General features: G+C 35.3%; 2 protein-coding genes across 3 annotated transcripts in view; one reads left to right on the top strand and one right to left on the bottom strand.

The window, feature by feature from the left end:
* ERO1A (endoplasmic reticulum oxidoreductase 1 alpha) overlaps positions 1-8,785 on the top strand; it is a 65,940-nt gene extending 57,155 nt beyond the window's left edge. For both annotated transcript variants that reach the window (XM_025870039.2, XM_025870038.2), the window contains 3 exons: positions 3,838-3,924; positions 4,013-4,146; positions 5,704-8,785. In XM_025870039.2, the coding sequence (XP_025725824.1) occupies positions 3,838-3,924; positions 4,013-4,146; positions 5,704-5,764 (282 nt within the window). In that variant the 3' untranslated portion in view covers positions 5,765-8,785. The remainder of the gene's footprint in view (positions 1-3,837; positions 3,925-4,012; positions 4,147-5,703) is intronic.
* Positions 8,786-9,369: 584 nt separating this feature from the next.
* GPR137C (G protein-coupled receptor 137C) overlaps positions 9,370-16,723 on the bottom strand; it is a 72,391-nt gene continuing 65,037 nt past the window's right edge. Inside the window, exons 4-7 of the mRNA XM_025870513.2 lie at positions 14,859-15,008; positions 13,470-13,595; positions 13,171-13,289; positions 9,370-12,239 (exon numbers count right to left, since the gene is read on the bottom strand). Coding sequence (XP_025726298.1) covers positions 12,062-12,239; positions 13,171-13,289; positions 13,470-13,595; positions 14,859-15,008 — 573 coding nt within the window. The 3' untranslated portion in view covers positions 9,370-12,061. The remainder of the gene's footprint in view (positions 12,240-13,170; positions 13,290-13,469; positions 13,596-14,858; positions 15,009-16,723) is intronic.

Raw genomic sequence — 16,723 nt, 5'->3', positions numbered from 1 at the left:
CTCCCCTGTCTCCGGCCGCACTCCGTGCTCACCCGGCCTGTGACTGAGCGTTTCTATCTCTGGCACCCGACCCCGTGTGGAGTCTGCAAACCCAGCAGATCCCTGCGGTGGGCTACCGCACCGCTCCTCCTCGGGGAGGAAGGGGAGTCTCCCCGGATCTGCCGCTTGTTGGGTCCCTGCTGCAGGAGCAGTGGCCCGACTGGGCCGCGGATCACAGTTTATGGCAACCCCGAGCTGAGAGCCCGTGCCTCGGCTCCGTCTCCGCAGCCGGCTTTCCCACTCCGATACCCGGGAGCTCTGCCGCACTCAGGCACCCCCGGTATTTCTGTGACTCCGAGGGTCCTGAGACCACACTGTCCTGTGAGGGTTCCACCCCCCGCTTAGCCACTGGAGCGATGTCCCTCAGCGGAGCCAACTTCTAAAAGTTCCGATTTTGTGCTCTGCTGCTCTATCACTCGCTGGTAGCGGCTGATGGAGGCCCCCTCCCCCGCCGTCTATCCTCCCGAATATCGCCTGGGATTCACTTCTCCGCACGTCCTACCTTCTAGAAAGTGGTAGCTTTTCTGTTCAGACTTGCTGCTATTCTTTTCTTTGATCTCCTGTTGAGTTCGTAGGTGTTCAGAATGCTTTGATCTCTATTCAGCTGAATTCCTGGGACTAGAGAAATTTAGTTCTCCTTACTCCCATGCCATCTTGCTCCTCCCACCCGAGTTTTATTTTTTTATAATTAACATAGATTGTTACACTAGTTTCAGGTGTATATAAGCTCATTTAAAAATCTCATCTTGTCTGCTTTATACTCTATCATGTATGGTTAGAAAGAGAAGACTGTATGAAAGAATTGTTTAGTGTTCAAGATAGAGTAGGTGCTCACTTGAAGGCTTCTAAAACATTTAAGAATTGGGTGAGAATTGTTTTCTGGTCAATTGGTTTCCCTGAATGTAAATTACAGTAGATAACCACAGCATGTTTGATCATATTACTCACTGACTGTAATTTTTTTTTAATTTTATTTATTTATGAGAGAGACAATGAGAGAGAGCACATGAGAGGGGGGAGGGTCAGAGGGAGAAGCAGACTCCCCGCCGAGCAGGGCACCCAATGCGGGACCCGATCCAGGGACTCCAGGATCATGACCTGAGCCGAAGGCAGTCGCTTAACCAGCTGAGCCACCCAGGCGCCCCTGACTGTAATAAAGTGTTGATCTAAAAGCTGTATACCTAAACAAGAATGTAGGAGTGATTTAGGTTCTGGTTATTTTAAGGATCATAAATTTTTCTAATCTGAGATAACTTTGTGATGTACTTAGGTTATTGGACATTGATACCTGTGGAGGTCACAGATATTTTCTCCTGTTCTGATCTTGTAAACTTCTAGCTTATTAATTTGGTTCTGCATGTTACGCTAGCTTACGCACTTGTGCTGGGGTTAATTTTACAGTGTTATTTTGGCTGTTGTAGGCAACCATGCTTACTCTCTGCGTATGCCAGACAAAGATTTACTCAAGAGCCGCCACATTCAAGTGTTTGAATCAACAAACATATCCAAATACTGAACTTAGACAATGTCTACAAAAGCAAGCATAGTCTTTTAGAACAGAAGCTTCCAACCTTGACAAGTGTGAGAGTCTCTAAAGTCAAAAACTTTCAAGGCCTCTCCCCATGACAGTAGTATTTTTAGTATCTATCAATTGTGAAAATATAATTGCCAAAAGGCCACTATGCGTTTAGTAACACTTTTTAAATAAAAGTTGTGTTTTATTGATCATAATATTTATATTCATTTGGAAATTTATAGTGCATACCCGTGACTTATCTATTCTGTCTGTATACAGTGCTTATCTACATATGGATTTTAGGCCCTTATAATAACTGTTAAATCCTCCAGACGTTAGCACATCGTAGGATGGGAACATCTACTTTAGAGTAATTTTACTATGCTGTTATTATTGTTAAAAGTGTGATTTTTTTCCTTTAATTCAAGGTCGAAACATAAGTTTAAAGGAAGGCTTAAATCACCAAAATTTACTTAGAGTAATATTACTGGGTAAATATTTTTTAAAAGTTGGTTTAAAATTCAAATTACCTCTTACTGAGCTCAGTCCAAAAGGTACAGAAACAGAAGATGTAGAATATTGTTAACATATGGTAATAATATTAATAATATGGGCTTTATATTAAGTTAATACAAAATTTGTATTAATAAAGATACAAAATCTGGGATCCATTAAAAATCTTTTATATAATACAGTGGTTTCAGAGTCTCAAGCTGAATAAAGCATCTGGGGAAGAACTATCCCCAAAATGAATTGAGGTCTACTTTGAGTAGTGGGTACCAGTTTTTGCTGATTAAGTCCCACTTTTAGATCTTTGGTCCTGTTCTTTCCTGGTTGAGCCCTGTATGTGGTTTATCACATTAAAAAGAGAGAGAGAGAAACACTACACGCTCCTCAAATTGTAGGCTGATTGGTGTAATGGATTTTCAATCAAAGTATGTCAAGGGGCACCTGGGTGGTTCATTCAGATGTCGGACTTTTGACTGTTGGTTTCAGCTCAGGTCGTGATCTCAGGGTCATGGGATGGAGCTTGCGTGGGGTTCCACTCTCCGCACAGTCTGCTTGAGTTTCTTTCCCCCTCCCTCTCCCTCTGCTCCTTCTCCGACCCCTGCTTGTGTGCTCTCTCTCAAATGAATGAATGTCTAATTTCCTGCTTAAAATATCGTAACCTTGGGATTCCAATGTAAGTCCAGGACAGAGGGAGTCACTTGGTGGATCGATTAATAATTTCCATTGAAGTAAAAGAAGGATGTGTCCTTGACTTCCCTTCTTTTTTACTTATCCCTTAAGGACCTATACTACTTTTGGATGAGTTGGATTCATTTTGTCCAGTTATAAACAACATAATACATTAGTGTTCATAGATATATACATATGTATTAAAAGTATTAAACAAAGGAACAACAAAAAAAGGAACGATAAACACCAAATTCAGGTTATAGAGAGTAGGATACAGGACTTTGGAGGGATACATAGAGGGCTTCATGGTACTTGTAATGGTTTCTTTCTGAAGATTGGTAAAAAAAAAAAAAAGATTGGCTGTTCACTATATTCTGCATATTTTTGTATGATAACATTAATTATAAACACTTAAAAATAAAAAATATTATAATAAAATAATATTAATAAAATATCTGGTTGTTTTACCTAATTAAGACCAGAAAGCAGGACTTTAATATGAAGCCATAATTTGAAATTTCTCCCTCCCTTTCTCCCACCCCCTCTGTCCTTCTCTTTCTTTTCTCTTTTTTTTTTTTTGTTTTTGATAAATGATGCCACCCTCTGATTTGTTTGGGAAATGATTTGTTTGGTAAATGAAGCCTTTCCCCTTCCTCTGATATTCACATGTAGTTAATAATCACATAAAACAACAACAACAGCAACAAAAACATCACATAAAACAGAACACTTCATCTCCATTACTTTTGTGTATATTTGCAGAGAGTTTAGTTTTTGAGTCAGGCAGGCCTGGGGTTGAAGTTTGCTGTTTACTACATATGGGAATTTAGGCAACCTAACCTCTGAGTCTTGTGTTTTTAATTCATTAGGTATAGATTATAATAAACCTACTTTTGGATTTGCGGTGAGGATGAAATGAAGTTGTATATGTAGACTCTGGTATGCAGGAGGTACTCAGTGAGTGTGGATTTGAATTCTCTTCCTCTTTTTTGGTGCCCTCTAGGATCCCTTGCACAGGGCTAGGCACATAGAAGGCACTCAGAAATACTTTAGTGTTTGACTAGATGCTACATCTTAATAAAAATCTCATAAATTGTTTTTAGGAGGACTTTCGACTGCATTTTAGAAACATTTCAAGAATCATGGATTGTGTTGGTTGTTTTAAATGTCGACTATGGGGAAAGCTTCAGGTAAGCAAATCTAGTTCAATCTTATTTTTCATTTATTCTCTGCGTAAAGAATTTTCTGACTTTTATTTTTTTCTTATTTCTGTAATAGATTCAGGGTTTGGGTACTGCTCTGAAGATTTTGTTTTCTGAGAAACTGATAGCAAATATGCCAGAAAGTGGGCCCAGCTATGAATTCCATCTAACCCGACAAGAAATAGTATCATTATTTAATGCATTTGGAAGGTGAGTTTGAGTGTACTGAAATTATTTCTGTTAGCCAGGTAAGTCTAAAAATGGGTAAGGAATATCCTTTTTAGTGAAATTGTCTCACTACCGAATTCTGTGATCTTATGAAATACTTGAAGTATGTGCACACACATAATCATTAGGTGATCTTCTTTACTTTCATCTATTGATTTTTATAATTATGATTACTGATTGGACTTCCACATTCATCTTACTGAATTTGTACATTTTTTTCTAATTATTTAAAAGTAGTTCTTGTGCTGCCCAAATATTTTTTGAAGGTCCTGAGAGAATCATGTTGTGTAATATAAGCCATACATATAAAATTTCTTTTTCACCATCCTGTAAAAAGATTAATATTTCTTTAAAAAGAAATTTTCATGAAAATGATTGGAAGATAAGCCTGAAATCAGGAACTTAACATTACAAAATTTAGGTATGGATGCATTTCTTTTTGGCCTTTCATTTGTAAAGAATGCAGAGATTTATACAAACTAACATTTTCTAAGGACTACATTACTTCACTTTAAAAAAATTATGATTTAATATTTTGGGTTTGAAATAATTGACCTTCAAAATTATTCTCTAGTACCCAGAAACTTGATACAGTTCATTGAGAATTCAGCTACTTTTTTCATGGTGGAAAGCAGAACTAAAATACACTTAAAATAATGAACAAACTTTTTGTAAAAAGTAGTGAAAACAATTTGGTCACACATTTACTATTTTCACTTTTTATAGCCCAAAAGTTTTGATTCTTTGTATATTTACTAAATGTGGAATATTGATTAGTTTTCAGTATTGTATACTTATACATATTTAAAGATTTTATTTATGTATTTTAGAGTGAGAAAGCATGCGTGAGCAGGGGGAAAGGAAGAGGGAGAGAATCTCAAGAAGATACCGTGCTGAGCAGAGCCCTACGCAGGGCTTGGTCTCATGTCCCTGACATCATGACCTGAGTTGAAATTGAGTCAGATGCTTATCTGACCAAGCCACCCAGGCGCTCCAACTTATGCATATTTAAAATACATATTTTAATGCTTATGTAATTTATATTTATGTACTTTGAATACTAAGCATGTGAATATACTTATGAATACTTTAAATACCTAAGTATTTTGGGGCACCTGGGTGGCTCAGTCGGTTAAGCGTCTGACTCTTGATTTCAGCTCAGATCCTGATCCTAGGTTCATGAGTTCAAGCCCTGTGTTGGGCTCCACACTGGGTGTGGAGCCTACTTAAAAAAAAAGAAAAAGAAAAAAAATTACCTAAGTTTTTTAATATTTATGTAGTTTCTAATTGTGTATTTTAAAACTTTAATACTAAGTTTTGAATACTTAAAAATAAGTAATTTCAGGGCAGTATTATCTTGGTTTTACCATGTTGAATTAAGAATTCGAGTACATCAAAATTGACTAAATGGTTTATGCATCTTTAAATGTGTTGAAATGAATTACTTGAAAATTTTTCTGTGCTCTAAAAATGCAGTGTTGAATAACAGAGAAAAAGTATCTAAAATATCTTCTGAGCGAATTTTTTTTTTGGTTACAGAATTTCCACAAGTGTGAAAGAATTAGAAAACTTCAGGAATTTGTTACAAAATATTCATTAAAGAAAACAGAAAAGTTGAATTGTGCTTGAACTATGAAGGCCAGAGTGGAATTATAAGAGCAATGACATTCTTAAGCCAAACATTTTATATAAAGCTGCTTTTGTAAAAGGAGAATTATATTGTTTTAAGTAAACAATTTTTTTTTAATTGTGTTAAGTTTATGTATAATATTGTGAGTAAAATAAATGCTTTGATGATGTGGTACAAATTTTAAAGTTTAATATTGAATAAAATCAGGATTATCAAATTCATATGTGTTAAAACTAAGTAAATGTAAGTCTCTCAAAAATTTTGTGTGAGAAGATGTAATATAAATAAAGCTATGGTCAGTGTGTTGAGCGTTTAATAGGAAAATGCTAAGGGAGGCTCATGAAGAATCCACAATTAACAACCTAAAAGTTTTCAATACATTTACAGTTACCAGAATTTAGTAAATAAAAATACAGAATGCCCAGTGAAATTTGAATTTCAGATAAACAGTAATTTTTTAATATAAGTATGTTGCATGCAATATTTGGGACATACTTATACCTAAAATTTCTTGTTTAAAATTCAAATTTAACTGGGAGTCCTGTGTTTTATCTGGCAACCCAAAAGTACATTGCTATGAAATAAATCACTTTGAGAATTATATTACTGTTTAGATTGGCTTGTTTTAGTGTGTAGAAAGATACCATGACAACTCAAAGACATAGGGGATTTCTAAACATTGTAAGAAGTTGAATAGATTTATATATTTATTCTCATAATACTTTACCTAATGTTGAATTTGGAAGAAACTTTTTATTTTTATATAATTTCAAATTTATGGAAAAGTTTCCAGGATAGTACAAAAGAACTCTTTACCCAGATTCACTAATTGTTCATACTTGCTTTATCCTTCATGCTTTTTCTCTCTATACACGTGCATACTATTTTTTCCTAAATAATTCAAAAGTCAGTTCCAGGCATCATGCCCTTTGAACCTTAAATACTCCAGTGTCTAATACTGGATAATTTTTTTAAATGATTTTTTCAGGGAAAAAAAAGTGGAATCTATAATACTGTAAGCCTTAGAATAAGGAATCATTCTGAGTTCTGGTGTAAAGTTCTTTTTGAGTTTGTTGTCCTTTTGATGCTTGATTTGTATAGTCATAGGGCATATAACTTTTGTTTTTTGTACATGAGGTTCATTTCCTTTTTCTCCCTAAAAATAAACTAATTTGGGGAGGTTTTCAGTTCTTTAATGATAAAAATATTTGAAGGGGTTTAAGAATTTGGATCACAGTGGCAGTTCTTTAATGATAAAAATATGTGAAGGGGTTTAAGAATTTGGATCACATGGTAATTGTGAAAGAAAGAAACTATAAAAGAAACTATACCTCAAAATGATGTGCCCTCTTTATACTAGCAAGTTGTACCATGTTGAGATGTTACATTATTAATAAAGCAGGGTTTATTTATATAATGGTTTATAAATATCATTTTATACTGCTGTATACTTTTTCTTTTCTGTGTCCCTAATGCCTGGTGTACTGCCAAGTACATAGTAAGCACATGGTGGGTATCCAATAAATATTTGTTGAAAGAATGTATAAATATGTATTCGGTACATCTTAAATGAAAAACCATAGAGCTAAGTTAACAACATGTGTCATATTTTCTCTCTTCCCCCCTTATTTGAATGAGGCAGGAAAAGAAAGACATTTACCTATTAATTAAGTCGATATTCTTGGAGACTCAGACTCTGACGTGAGCACCGTGTGCTAAGCTTAAAGGACATTTGTAGTGCTCGGAACATGTGGTGGAAGGGTTTAAATGGCAATTTTGTCTGTGTGCTTCTCTAACTCTCACATCATGCCCTCGCCCTTTTTTTAAGTCAATCTTTTTGAAAGAATATTCCTATCATCACTTTGTCACCTCCCACTTGCTCCTTAACCAAAAAATCTTCCTTTTGGCTCTGTAGTTCCTAACCATTTCTTCTTTTGAAGTCAAAAATTCCAATTCTAAATTCATAGTTCAGTTCACAAGCCATTTCTTACTTCACTTTTTTTCTGCACTTGATACTGTTTGGCAGCCCCTTCTTTAAAAATCTCCCCCCCCCCCCCCCGCCCCGGGTTCCTTATATTTCACTCCTGGGCTCCTGGATGTGTCCTTTTTTAGCCTTTTCTCATTTATGCCTTAAATGTTATTCCTCACATTTTATTCTTGCTCTAAATCACCACCACTTCTCACTCTTGGGTAATTCTGATTCAATGATGTCTAAGTCCTTACTATTAGTCCAGACTTCTCAATCCATCTGTTTACCACATGTCTTTACTGTTGTCCCACAGATACCTGTGTGTCTTAAAAGAACCATTCTCCCCCCAGCTCTATTCTTATGCCTGTGTTCCTTACTCTGGTTAATTTCAAGAACCATCATCATCTAAATTCTGTAGGCTCACTCTTCTGCGTCTTCCCCTATCCGGTCAGTGTGTAAGCGCTGTGGAGTTGATCTCCGTATCTCTGATGCATTACTGTCTTTCCCTTTCCTTTGCTCTTATCTAGAGTACTACACTCACCTGTCTGTCTCCTCTCGTGCACCCCACAATGCTGCCACAGTGGTCTTTCTAGAAGCACTTGAACAAGGTCCTCCCAGTCCCACCCCTAGCTCCCATGCTTTGATAAAACACTTAATTCTTCAAATGTGCCAAGGTCAGGTCACCACATCTTGGTGCATGCTGTTCTCTTTTACATCATGTGCTCTAGTCATCCTTCCCTACCTGGAAAATTCCCATTTCTCCTTGCAGGCCAGCACAAAGCCCGCCTCTGTGAAATCTCCCTTGCTTCACCCAAGGAGTATCCTCTAATCTCCTCTTTTAATGTCACCACTGTAATTACAACCTACCTCTATTGTGCCACTTATTGTACTGTATTTTCTTTTAAGCCTCCTTTATTAGAATGTGAGCTCCTTAAGGGCAGGAAAAGGAACTTTATCCACTGTTGCATCTCCATAGCATAATTTTTGGCATATGAACACTTAATAAATGTTTGTTGAATAAATTGCTTTTCAAGTGACAATTTCATTGTACTAGAGGTCATACCTTCACTCCAAATATTCTTTACGACAAGAGTGAACAGATTCCCAAGGATTTGTGGACTTTGGGGGGGAGGTCAGTAAAGCTCCTGAAATTGCATTCAAAATTTGGTGTGGTTTTGGCAAGTTATGAAGGGAGTCCATTATGGAAAAAATGGTAAGAACTGTTCTTTCAGGGGAAAAGCAGTATCACTGAAGAATTTCTTGAATAATCAAAGAATAACTGCCCAAGATTACAGGCTAGCTAAATTTATTCCTGTTTAAAATTCAAGAAGGAGAGAGGTGTTATAAGTTATTTCATACAAAGATTTTTCTTAGCTTAATGTTTGAATAAATGTACTATCAAAATCATACTGGTGTTTTAAACTAAAGTGTATGCCAGTTCACATCAAATCAGTGTATAATATTAAGGGACATGATGTTCAGATGTAAATACAAGCTCACTAACAACAAACTGTCATTTGTAATTCCTGATATTTTTCTCTTTTCTTTGGTAGCACTAGGGTTCTTATCCTTGTATGCTAGAAACTCAGTGTTGTCAATGGGGACATTTAAGCAAACCAGACCACCAAATAAAAGCACACTTTTATTTTTAACAGTAGTGTTTTGTTACCATTTAGTGAAACAACAAATAAATACATTCATTGGCCACAGCTATACTTTTACAACCAGTTTGAAACTGATTGTATAGCTGAGAAACACTGTTAAACAATAAAAAAGGCAGCTATGCATAAAAAAGCCACTTTAGCTATAAATTACATCTTTCATAAAACTACAACCAGCTATAATGAGTGGTAAGAGTTTCAAAATTAATGACCACCCAAATGAAACCATAAAAACAAGTACTGCTAATCACTGTAGAATTACACACTTAAGCAATGAAATTCACCATTCTAACTAATGAACCGAAAAAGGTCTTTTGTTATGTGCTTCAGTGCAGGATGAGCAGGGAATCGGTAGCCCTTTGATTTCATCAACAACTCCTTCTTTCGAGACCAAACTTAAAGTGCTCCTAGTGCTTTGGAATTTTTAAGCAAATATTGGGCCAGAAGCTTATCTTTCTTTGTCTTTGGTGATGTATTGTGGGAGATGTGTATAAGGAGACAAATGCAAGAATTCAGGTACCCTAGTCAGGGATAAGAAGAAATACACAAATCTGAAATTTGGAAGAATCAACTAATGCAGCTGAGAGAACCAAGATATTTTACCTGGAATTTTTTAAAGTAATCTTTGCTTATCTGGTCAAATAGGAACACTACCTAGAGAGGCCTTAGAAAAAATTTACCTTATTTACTTTGAACTGCAAGGATTCACAGAGATAACACATCTTTTCAGATAGTTCTAGGTAGATACCCAACATTATTAGGAAAATAAATAGTTGGCATTCTCAAAAGAAATCTAATAACTGAAATTGTCCCCAAAACATACTCAGTTAAGTGCATGTTACGTTGTCATGTAAATACCAAGGTTAACTTCTATACTATACATTTTTAAATAATTTGGTTACAATGAGAGAACTTATAAACAAACCCAAAGTAACATTTATAGGTGTATGCTTCTGACTGAGTTCAAAGTCATTTTGTATGATAAAAAGAAGGAATTTCTTTGGCTGTGTACCAGCCTCTCAAAAGATCAAAAGTATTAAAAATTTAATTTGTTTCTACTACACTTTTGTGAAGTTATTAAATAAGCAATTATTAAAACATTGAAAGGTATTTTTTTTCATTGGAAGGTATTTTAAGAGTAGAAATAAAACACAACTTTCTAAAGTAGAAGACAGAGAAGGACAATTGTATTAGTTCAGTTCTGAAGAAATAGATCAGCAGACAATTTTATGTAGCTAGTCGTTGTTGTTGTAGCATGTTGTGACAACTTCCCAATGTTGCCTGGTTCCTTGGCATCTTGAGGTATTCAGCATCTACTTCTTTCCATATAGATACTGGTAGAAAGTGCATTTTAAAATCCTTTATTATCTTAGCCATATATATATATATGTATATATATATATATTAGATTTGGGATAGGACATTTAAGACAGTTTTAAAATAATTCTAGGAGTATTTCAATATTGTTAAGCAGTGGTTTTATACTTACCTAGTTAGTACCTTTATGTTAGTTTGCTTATTTAGTGCTGGAATTAATTTGAATTAAATTTAATCTGGCTTTGCCCATTTACAAGATATAAAAATGGGAAAACTAAAGGAGGAATTATATGTCTTACAAAGTATTGCACTTGGGTTTACTGCAATAATGTATCATGATTTAATTTACCTGAGGACAATTCTGATTCAATAGGTACAATCAGCTATATCTTGTTCAGCTAAATCCAATGCTTTTGAAAATGTATTCATGTTTTAACTTAGAATTGTACATTTTGTGAATAATTCTTAAATGCATCTGTGAACTTGTTTAGTCCCAAGAAGTTTCTACCAAAATCTCCCTATGCAAAAATCACTATTGCTTTCTTGAAGAATCATGCTTAAACTACTACAGATATCTTAATCATACAGAATAATCACTTGACCAATTCTACTCAAAATAGCCACATAATTTTCACTGGTATACTTTCTTCTTGAAGAAATGGCTGTGGCTTTCTAAAGAACACTGCTGGTCATCACTTTAAAGGATTACTATGGTCGTTTAAAAAAAAAAGATTGAATAATTTCAGTTGGTATTTTACAATCATGCTTAAAAGAACTATCTTCAATGATTACATGTATTTCAGATTTTAAAAAAGAATGATACATTGTTATGCCTTAATCCTGTGCACTGTTCACACTGTAAAATTTTTATTGGGTAAGAATTCTACATAGAATACACCACTGAATATACAGGCTTTGATTTTTCATAGGAAAATTGCCTCCTGATTAGGTGTACAATATAATATCCCAGTTTGAGCACTGAAGGGTGACTTTGGGGACTGCAGTGTACTCTTTCAGAACAAAGATAAAAGTGCAAATATGCAAATATGCATTTGATGTTCCAAAGTCAGGATGTTTGCAGCCATCAAGTGCCTTAAGATCTAAAATCCCTCTTTTCTCCCACTCCAAACTTCCCACTTAACTTCGTTTTGCTATGAAGAAGTCAAAAGTAACAAGTGTGTCCTCGATGAACACAGCCACATTTCCAGGCTTTGTTTTCAGTTGCAATAGATAATGGAATGTTTATGTAGGTGGAATTTAAACACATCGAATATACACGTTCATGAAAAACAATGGAGGAATCCCAGCGTGGTGATGCTGTCAGTTCTGTGGTGTTACATACAAGCTATGGTGATTGCTCATATCTAAGTTGCTACAAGTAAAGAGCAAAGGAGCACTATCTGTCACAGGTCCATTCAGGTGGGGAGAGACTGTGTAACTGTTGCCGCCACACCCAGTCATGGTGCCATACCAGCCCAAACCTTGCGAATTTGATAAGCTGCAACAACAAAAGGCAAAAAAACCCATAGGATTGTGATCAGGATATAGGTCACGTTGGCATTTTTAGCATTCAATGACTTTTATAATACAGTTAGAATCACATATATTGAAATATATTCTTTGCCAAATAATAGTTTTCTATAAAATGTAATGACTTTTATCTAATATCCTTGATTTTATATCACATATTACAGAAGAATAAATACATCAGAATTAGAACTTGATGATCAGATAATAATATAGTACTTATTAAGGACTAGACTCTATGCTAAGACATGTTTGTGTGTGTGTATATTTATGATAATGTATACACAAGCACATACCCTATTTAGTCTTCACAACAATCCTATTAGATAAATTCTATTACCACTGTTTTACAGATGAAGAACAGGCTGTAAAAAAGGGTTAAGGAACTTGTCCAGATGAAGTGAGTATTACAGAAAATGCTATATCCAGCTCAATGCATTATGGAGGTAGGCATTTAGGCTTTCACTTTGCCCTGCTACACAGCTGAAGGTGTAGAGCTGCAATGGTTTTAGAATAAGAAGGACATAAGATTTCCTATGGCACCTAAGCTTCCTGAGAGTTTCATTTGGAGTTTCTTGGTGGGTTTTGAATAGCACTATAGATAAGGAAACATAAAATTACTCTAATTGTATTCCTTCCCTGCTCATCAACCCCTGCCAGCTTTGAACCAACATGGAATCCTGAAAAGAGATGGTATACCATTTTACGCCTAAAGGCGTTTCTCAAATAAAGGTAATATATGGGCTTAGAGTCAGATGACAGTTCCTTATAGTACAGGTCCCACTACGGGGACTCTAAGATCCAGTTTACTCTCATATGGCACCAAATCTACCTTTCTTATGTTTGGGTTAAGGCTTAGGTTTGTTCTTTTCAATCTATTCAGTACAATTCAGGACATCTACCTTCCTTCTCTTGAACTTCCCAGTCTTGGCAAGTCATCGTCACTATCGTATCGTCTTGGATTGTCGAAAAAGTAAGCTCTGGAACTATAATTGTGACTATTTATCATGCCAGCAGGTGCCTGTGAACAAAGTGTTAGATAGCATATGAAGATTTACTTTTCAACTAAGAAAGGAGGCTGAGATCTAGAATGCTTTTTAGTTTTAAACTTTGCCAAAAAAACAGAAAATTGATTTAAATGTTCCATTATTTTTTTTTTAAATAAGGGGAACAGGTATTGGGGAATATTATGATATCGTACCAAATTCTGGTTTAATCTCTGTGCCCGGAAAAAGAGGACCACTGACCATGCCGGTACATGTTCCCACAGGAAGAGGACCATTCCAAATACTATATACTCTTCTCCACTTAGGTCTTCTAGATGAGCCTGTAGACACAGTATGACAGGGCTGTTTTTAAATCTGTTTTTTGTATAAGCAGTCACCCTCCGCAGTTAATTTGCTTCAGGTAAGGGTAAGTTAAAACACATCAACTCTTAGGCACATAAGTCTCTAAATTCATTTTCCACATTTTATGGTTTCATGTCCTTTAAAGGACATAAAAATGCCTTGATGTTAAGTAAAATAAAAAGCTATTAACTTTTTCAATGCATCAATTTATGAAAATATTTAATATATGGGTGGGTTGGAGTGACCTCATTTGTAGGCCCCACAGTCTGAAGAGAGTTATAAAAGAGACTCCTGGTTCTCGCTACTCCATAGCTACCATAATAGCAATTATGAGTTACACCTGTAGGGAAATGTCACATGTTAAGTCGCTCAGCCCCACTGCTATTTAAAAATATGCTTTGGGGCCTAAACTTCATATGGAATTTGCTTTTATTCTACTAGACGTTGGGAGAGAGAAATGGCAAAAGGAGTGAAGAGCATCTGCCAGCTGGAACTACATGTGAAAAGTCCCTTTTTGGGGAAGGGGAAAAAAATGAAGAAAATTCCTTTTCTTTAGAAAGGTAACAAAATTCTGAAAAAATGATATTCCGGAATGCCTTAAATTCAGTACAAAGTTATATTAATATAAAGACATGACATGTAGCTATGTCATACTGCACTTTTAGGAAGGGGATGGAGAAAGCTGGGAGGTTAAATATCACTAGAGTACTGGGAAATTACTAGAGCAAACACCTGGACACCCAGGACCTATGAGTGCGCTCCCATTATCATGACTGATAATACTAGATTTTTCAGGAAAGTCCCTTGTTTAAGTATTAAAACTGAACCACATATTTAGGTTATATGTAGGTCTTGGGTTTGAGAGAAAAAAAAGTTTCATCCTAACAAGTTAAAAACATACCCATATTCACTAGCTAATGACAGGCAGTCAATTTATCTAGAGATACTTAAACAGTATTCTTGAAAAAGTTAGTAAAATACAGGTTTATGATCAAGAGGTTTATGGCCCTATTAGTATTATCTACAAAAAGAAAAGAAAATACTCCTTCGGGAGAAGTTCTCTCTGAAGAATGATTTTAAGAGACACATGTAAATGAGGATTTTTAAGCATAAACTTTAAGTATGATTATTGTTAGTAGCTAGAGATAAGTGTTTGTAAGTCAAACACTTAAAATATTCTCTTGGTTAAGGCTAATTTCATTATTATATTATTAGATTAGCAATACATGGTAGGTACTTACCTTATCTGAAAGATTATCCCAGCCATAATTAAATGGACTTTCTAATGTATCCTGAGATATGGTGATCACCACCAAATTATAACATGCTCTTGAAGAGTAGAGAAGAATGACTACAGAGCTTACAACAACAGTCTGGCACAGAGACATGCCCTAGAAGAGATAAAACTCATCATCATGACACTCCGCACATTTGTCACGACAAGCTGTTCATCCACATACAACATAGTCATCTCTTGCAATGCATTCTTAGAAAACACTGAGTGAGCACCTGTTGGAATAAACTCTTGGTCATCCTGCTTTGCGATTCCTTTCCTTAGAACCACTTGTATTTAAACTACCCCATTAATACAAATAACTATTTGCCAATTTGCCCATTGGCAGCTGGAGGAAGATTTTGTCCTGTCAAGATTACCTTACTCCCTTAAATAATATATGAATAAATAAATTGGCAAAATTGATATTAATAAGAGAAGTAGTTTAGTCATAATGAGAAAAGAATGGGAAATAGAAGAATTATTCCATTTCATACACTTAATTTCTAATGAGATACAAAATTAGAATGGAAATACAGCTCCTATGTTATTTGCTTCATTCTCTTAGAGTTGATGTTACTCCCTTATTGATGTCATTATCTTGGCAACAAAATGATGTAGGCACTCAAATGCACTTTCAAATCCATAATATTTTAATACCAAGGCTTCCATTGTTCTCCCAAATAGAAAACCTTATAATTTATTACTCACTCACAATTTAGTACTCACACTCAACTGGAGTATGTGTACTGGAGAAAGGTGCAGTATCAACTTTTTACAGGGATTCTTAACCTGGAGTCTGTATTTCAATATAGCTGGTTTCCTTTGTAATCCTATTTATCTTATGCATTAAAAACATTATTCTGAGAAGTGACACAATTGCCAAAGAGACGCACTGCAAAAAAAAGAAAAACCCAATGTGGTGTTTTGGAAATTCGTGTTCTGGTTGTCACAATGATGGCATTCAACACACAAGGGTTGGGGATGCTAGATGATCCGCAATTCACAGGAGAGTTCTCCGCATGAGAGAATTCCTCTCTAACCTTTATAACTTTCCAATGTTCTCTTAGACATTCATGAAGATGAAAAACCTGTTTGTAATGATCTGAGCCAAAACCTAATTGTTTTACATATAAACAATGTTTATGTTTGCATAGTTTCAATAGATGCCAACATTTCCAGACACACATATACCACGTAAACTGAGGGAAATTTGTCCTTTGTTTTGTTCAGAACTTTATCAAGAATGGTCAAATATTTCGGAAAATCATGATACTGACAGCAATACTGTGTGTGTTATGTAAGGCGCAATAGTCTGTATTTATAGCTGTCCCATTGGGTTTCTATGTACAGATAACAAGCATCTGACTAGTACAACATGCCCCCAAATTTACAAATTGAAATATTGGTCAATTACCTTCCTTTTATTTCCTCTTTATACCAAGGGCAATTATGTTAAATTTTTGAAGTTATGTGTATAGGCAGATAATAAGCTGTTAATTGCAGGATAGAGAGAGTTCATTAAAAATACTCATCAGAAGGGTGCGCTGGGTTTGGTAGGATTGAGAACCATTATTATTACTGACTTTTTTATAAGAACAACACATTTTAGAGGTATGTGAGAAGAAGGAGAACTAAAAGATAAAAGATACCTTGAAAGATACTGCTTACTCACTACCATAACAAACAGTATGTGTGAAAATAAATAAAACCCTAGCAAGATTAAAATTTTCTAAAGTCAAGGCTAAAATTTTCTAACTGTGCATTTTTATTTTTGTGAATTCCCAAAAAGTTGTTAATAAAAAAGCTAATCTAAAAGCAACCCAGATCCAA

Source organism: Callorhinus ursinus, unplaced genomic scaffold, assembly GCF_003265705.2.
Source record: "Callorhinus ursinus isolate GAN/ISIS: 27379988/994484 unplaced genomic scaffold, GSC_fseal_2.0 scaffold8, whole genome shotgun sequence".
Classification (NCBI taxonomy): Eukaryota; Metazoa; Chordata; class Mammalia; order Carnivora; family Otariidae; genus Callorhinus; species Callorhinus ursinus.
The sequence above is the reverse complement of the archived record's forward strand: the minus strand, read 5'-3'. Positions and strand labels throughout refer to the sequence as shown.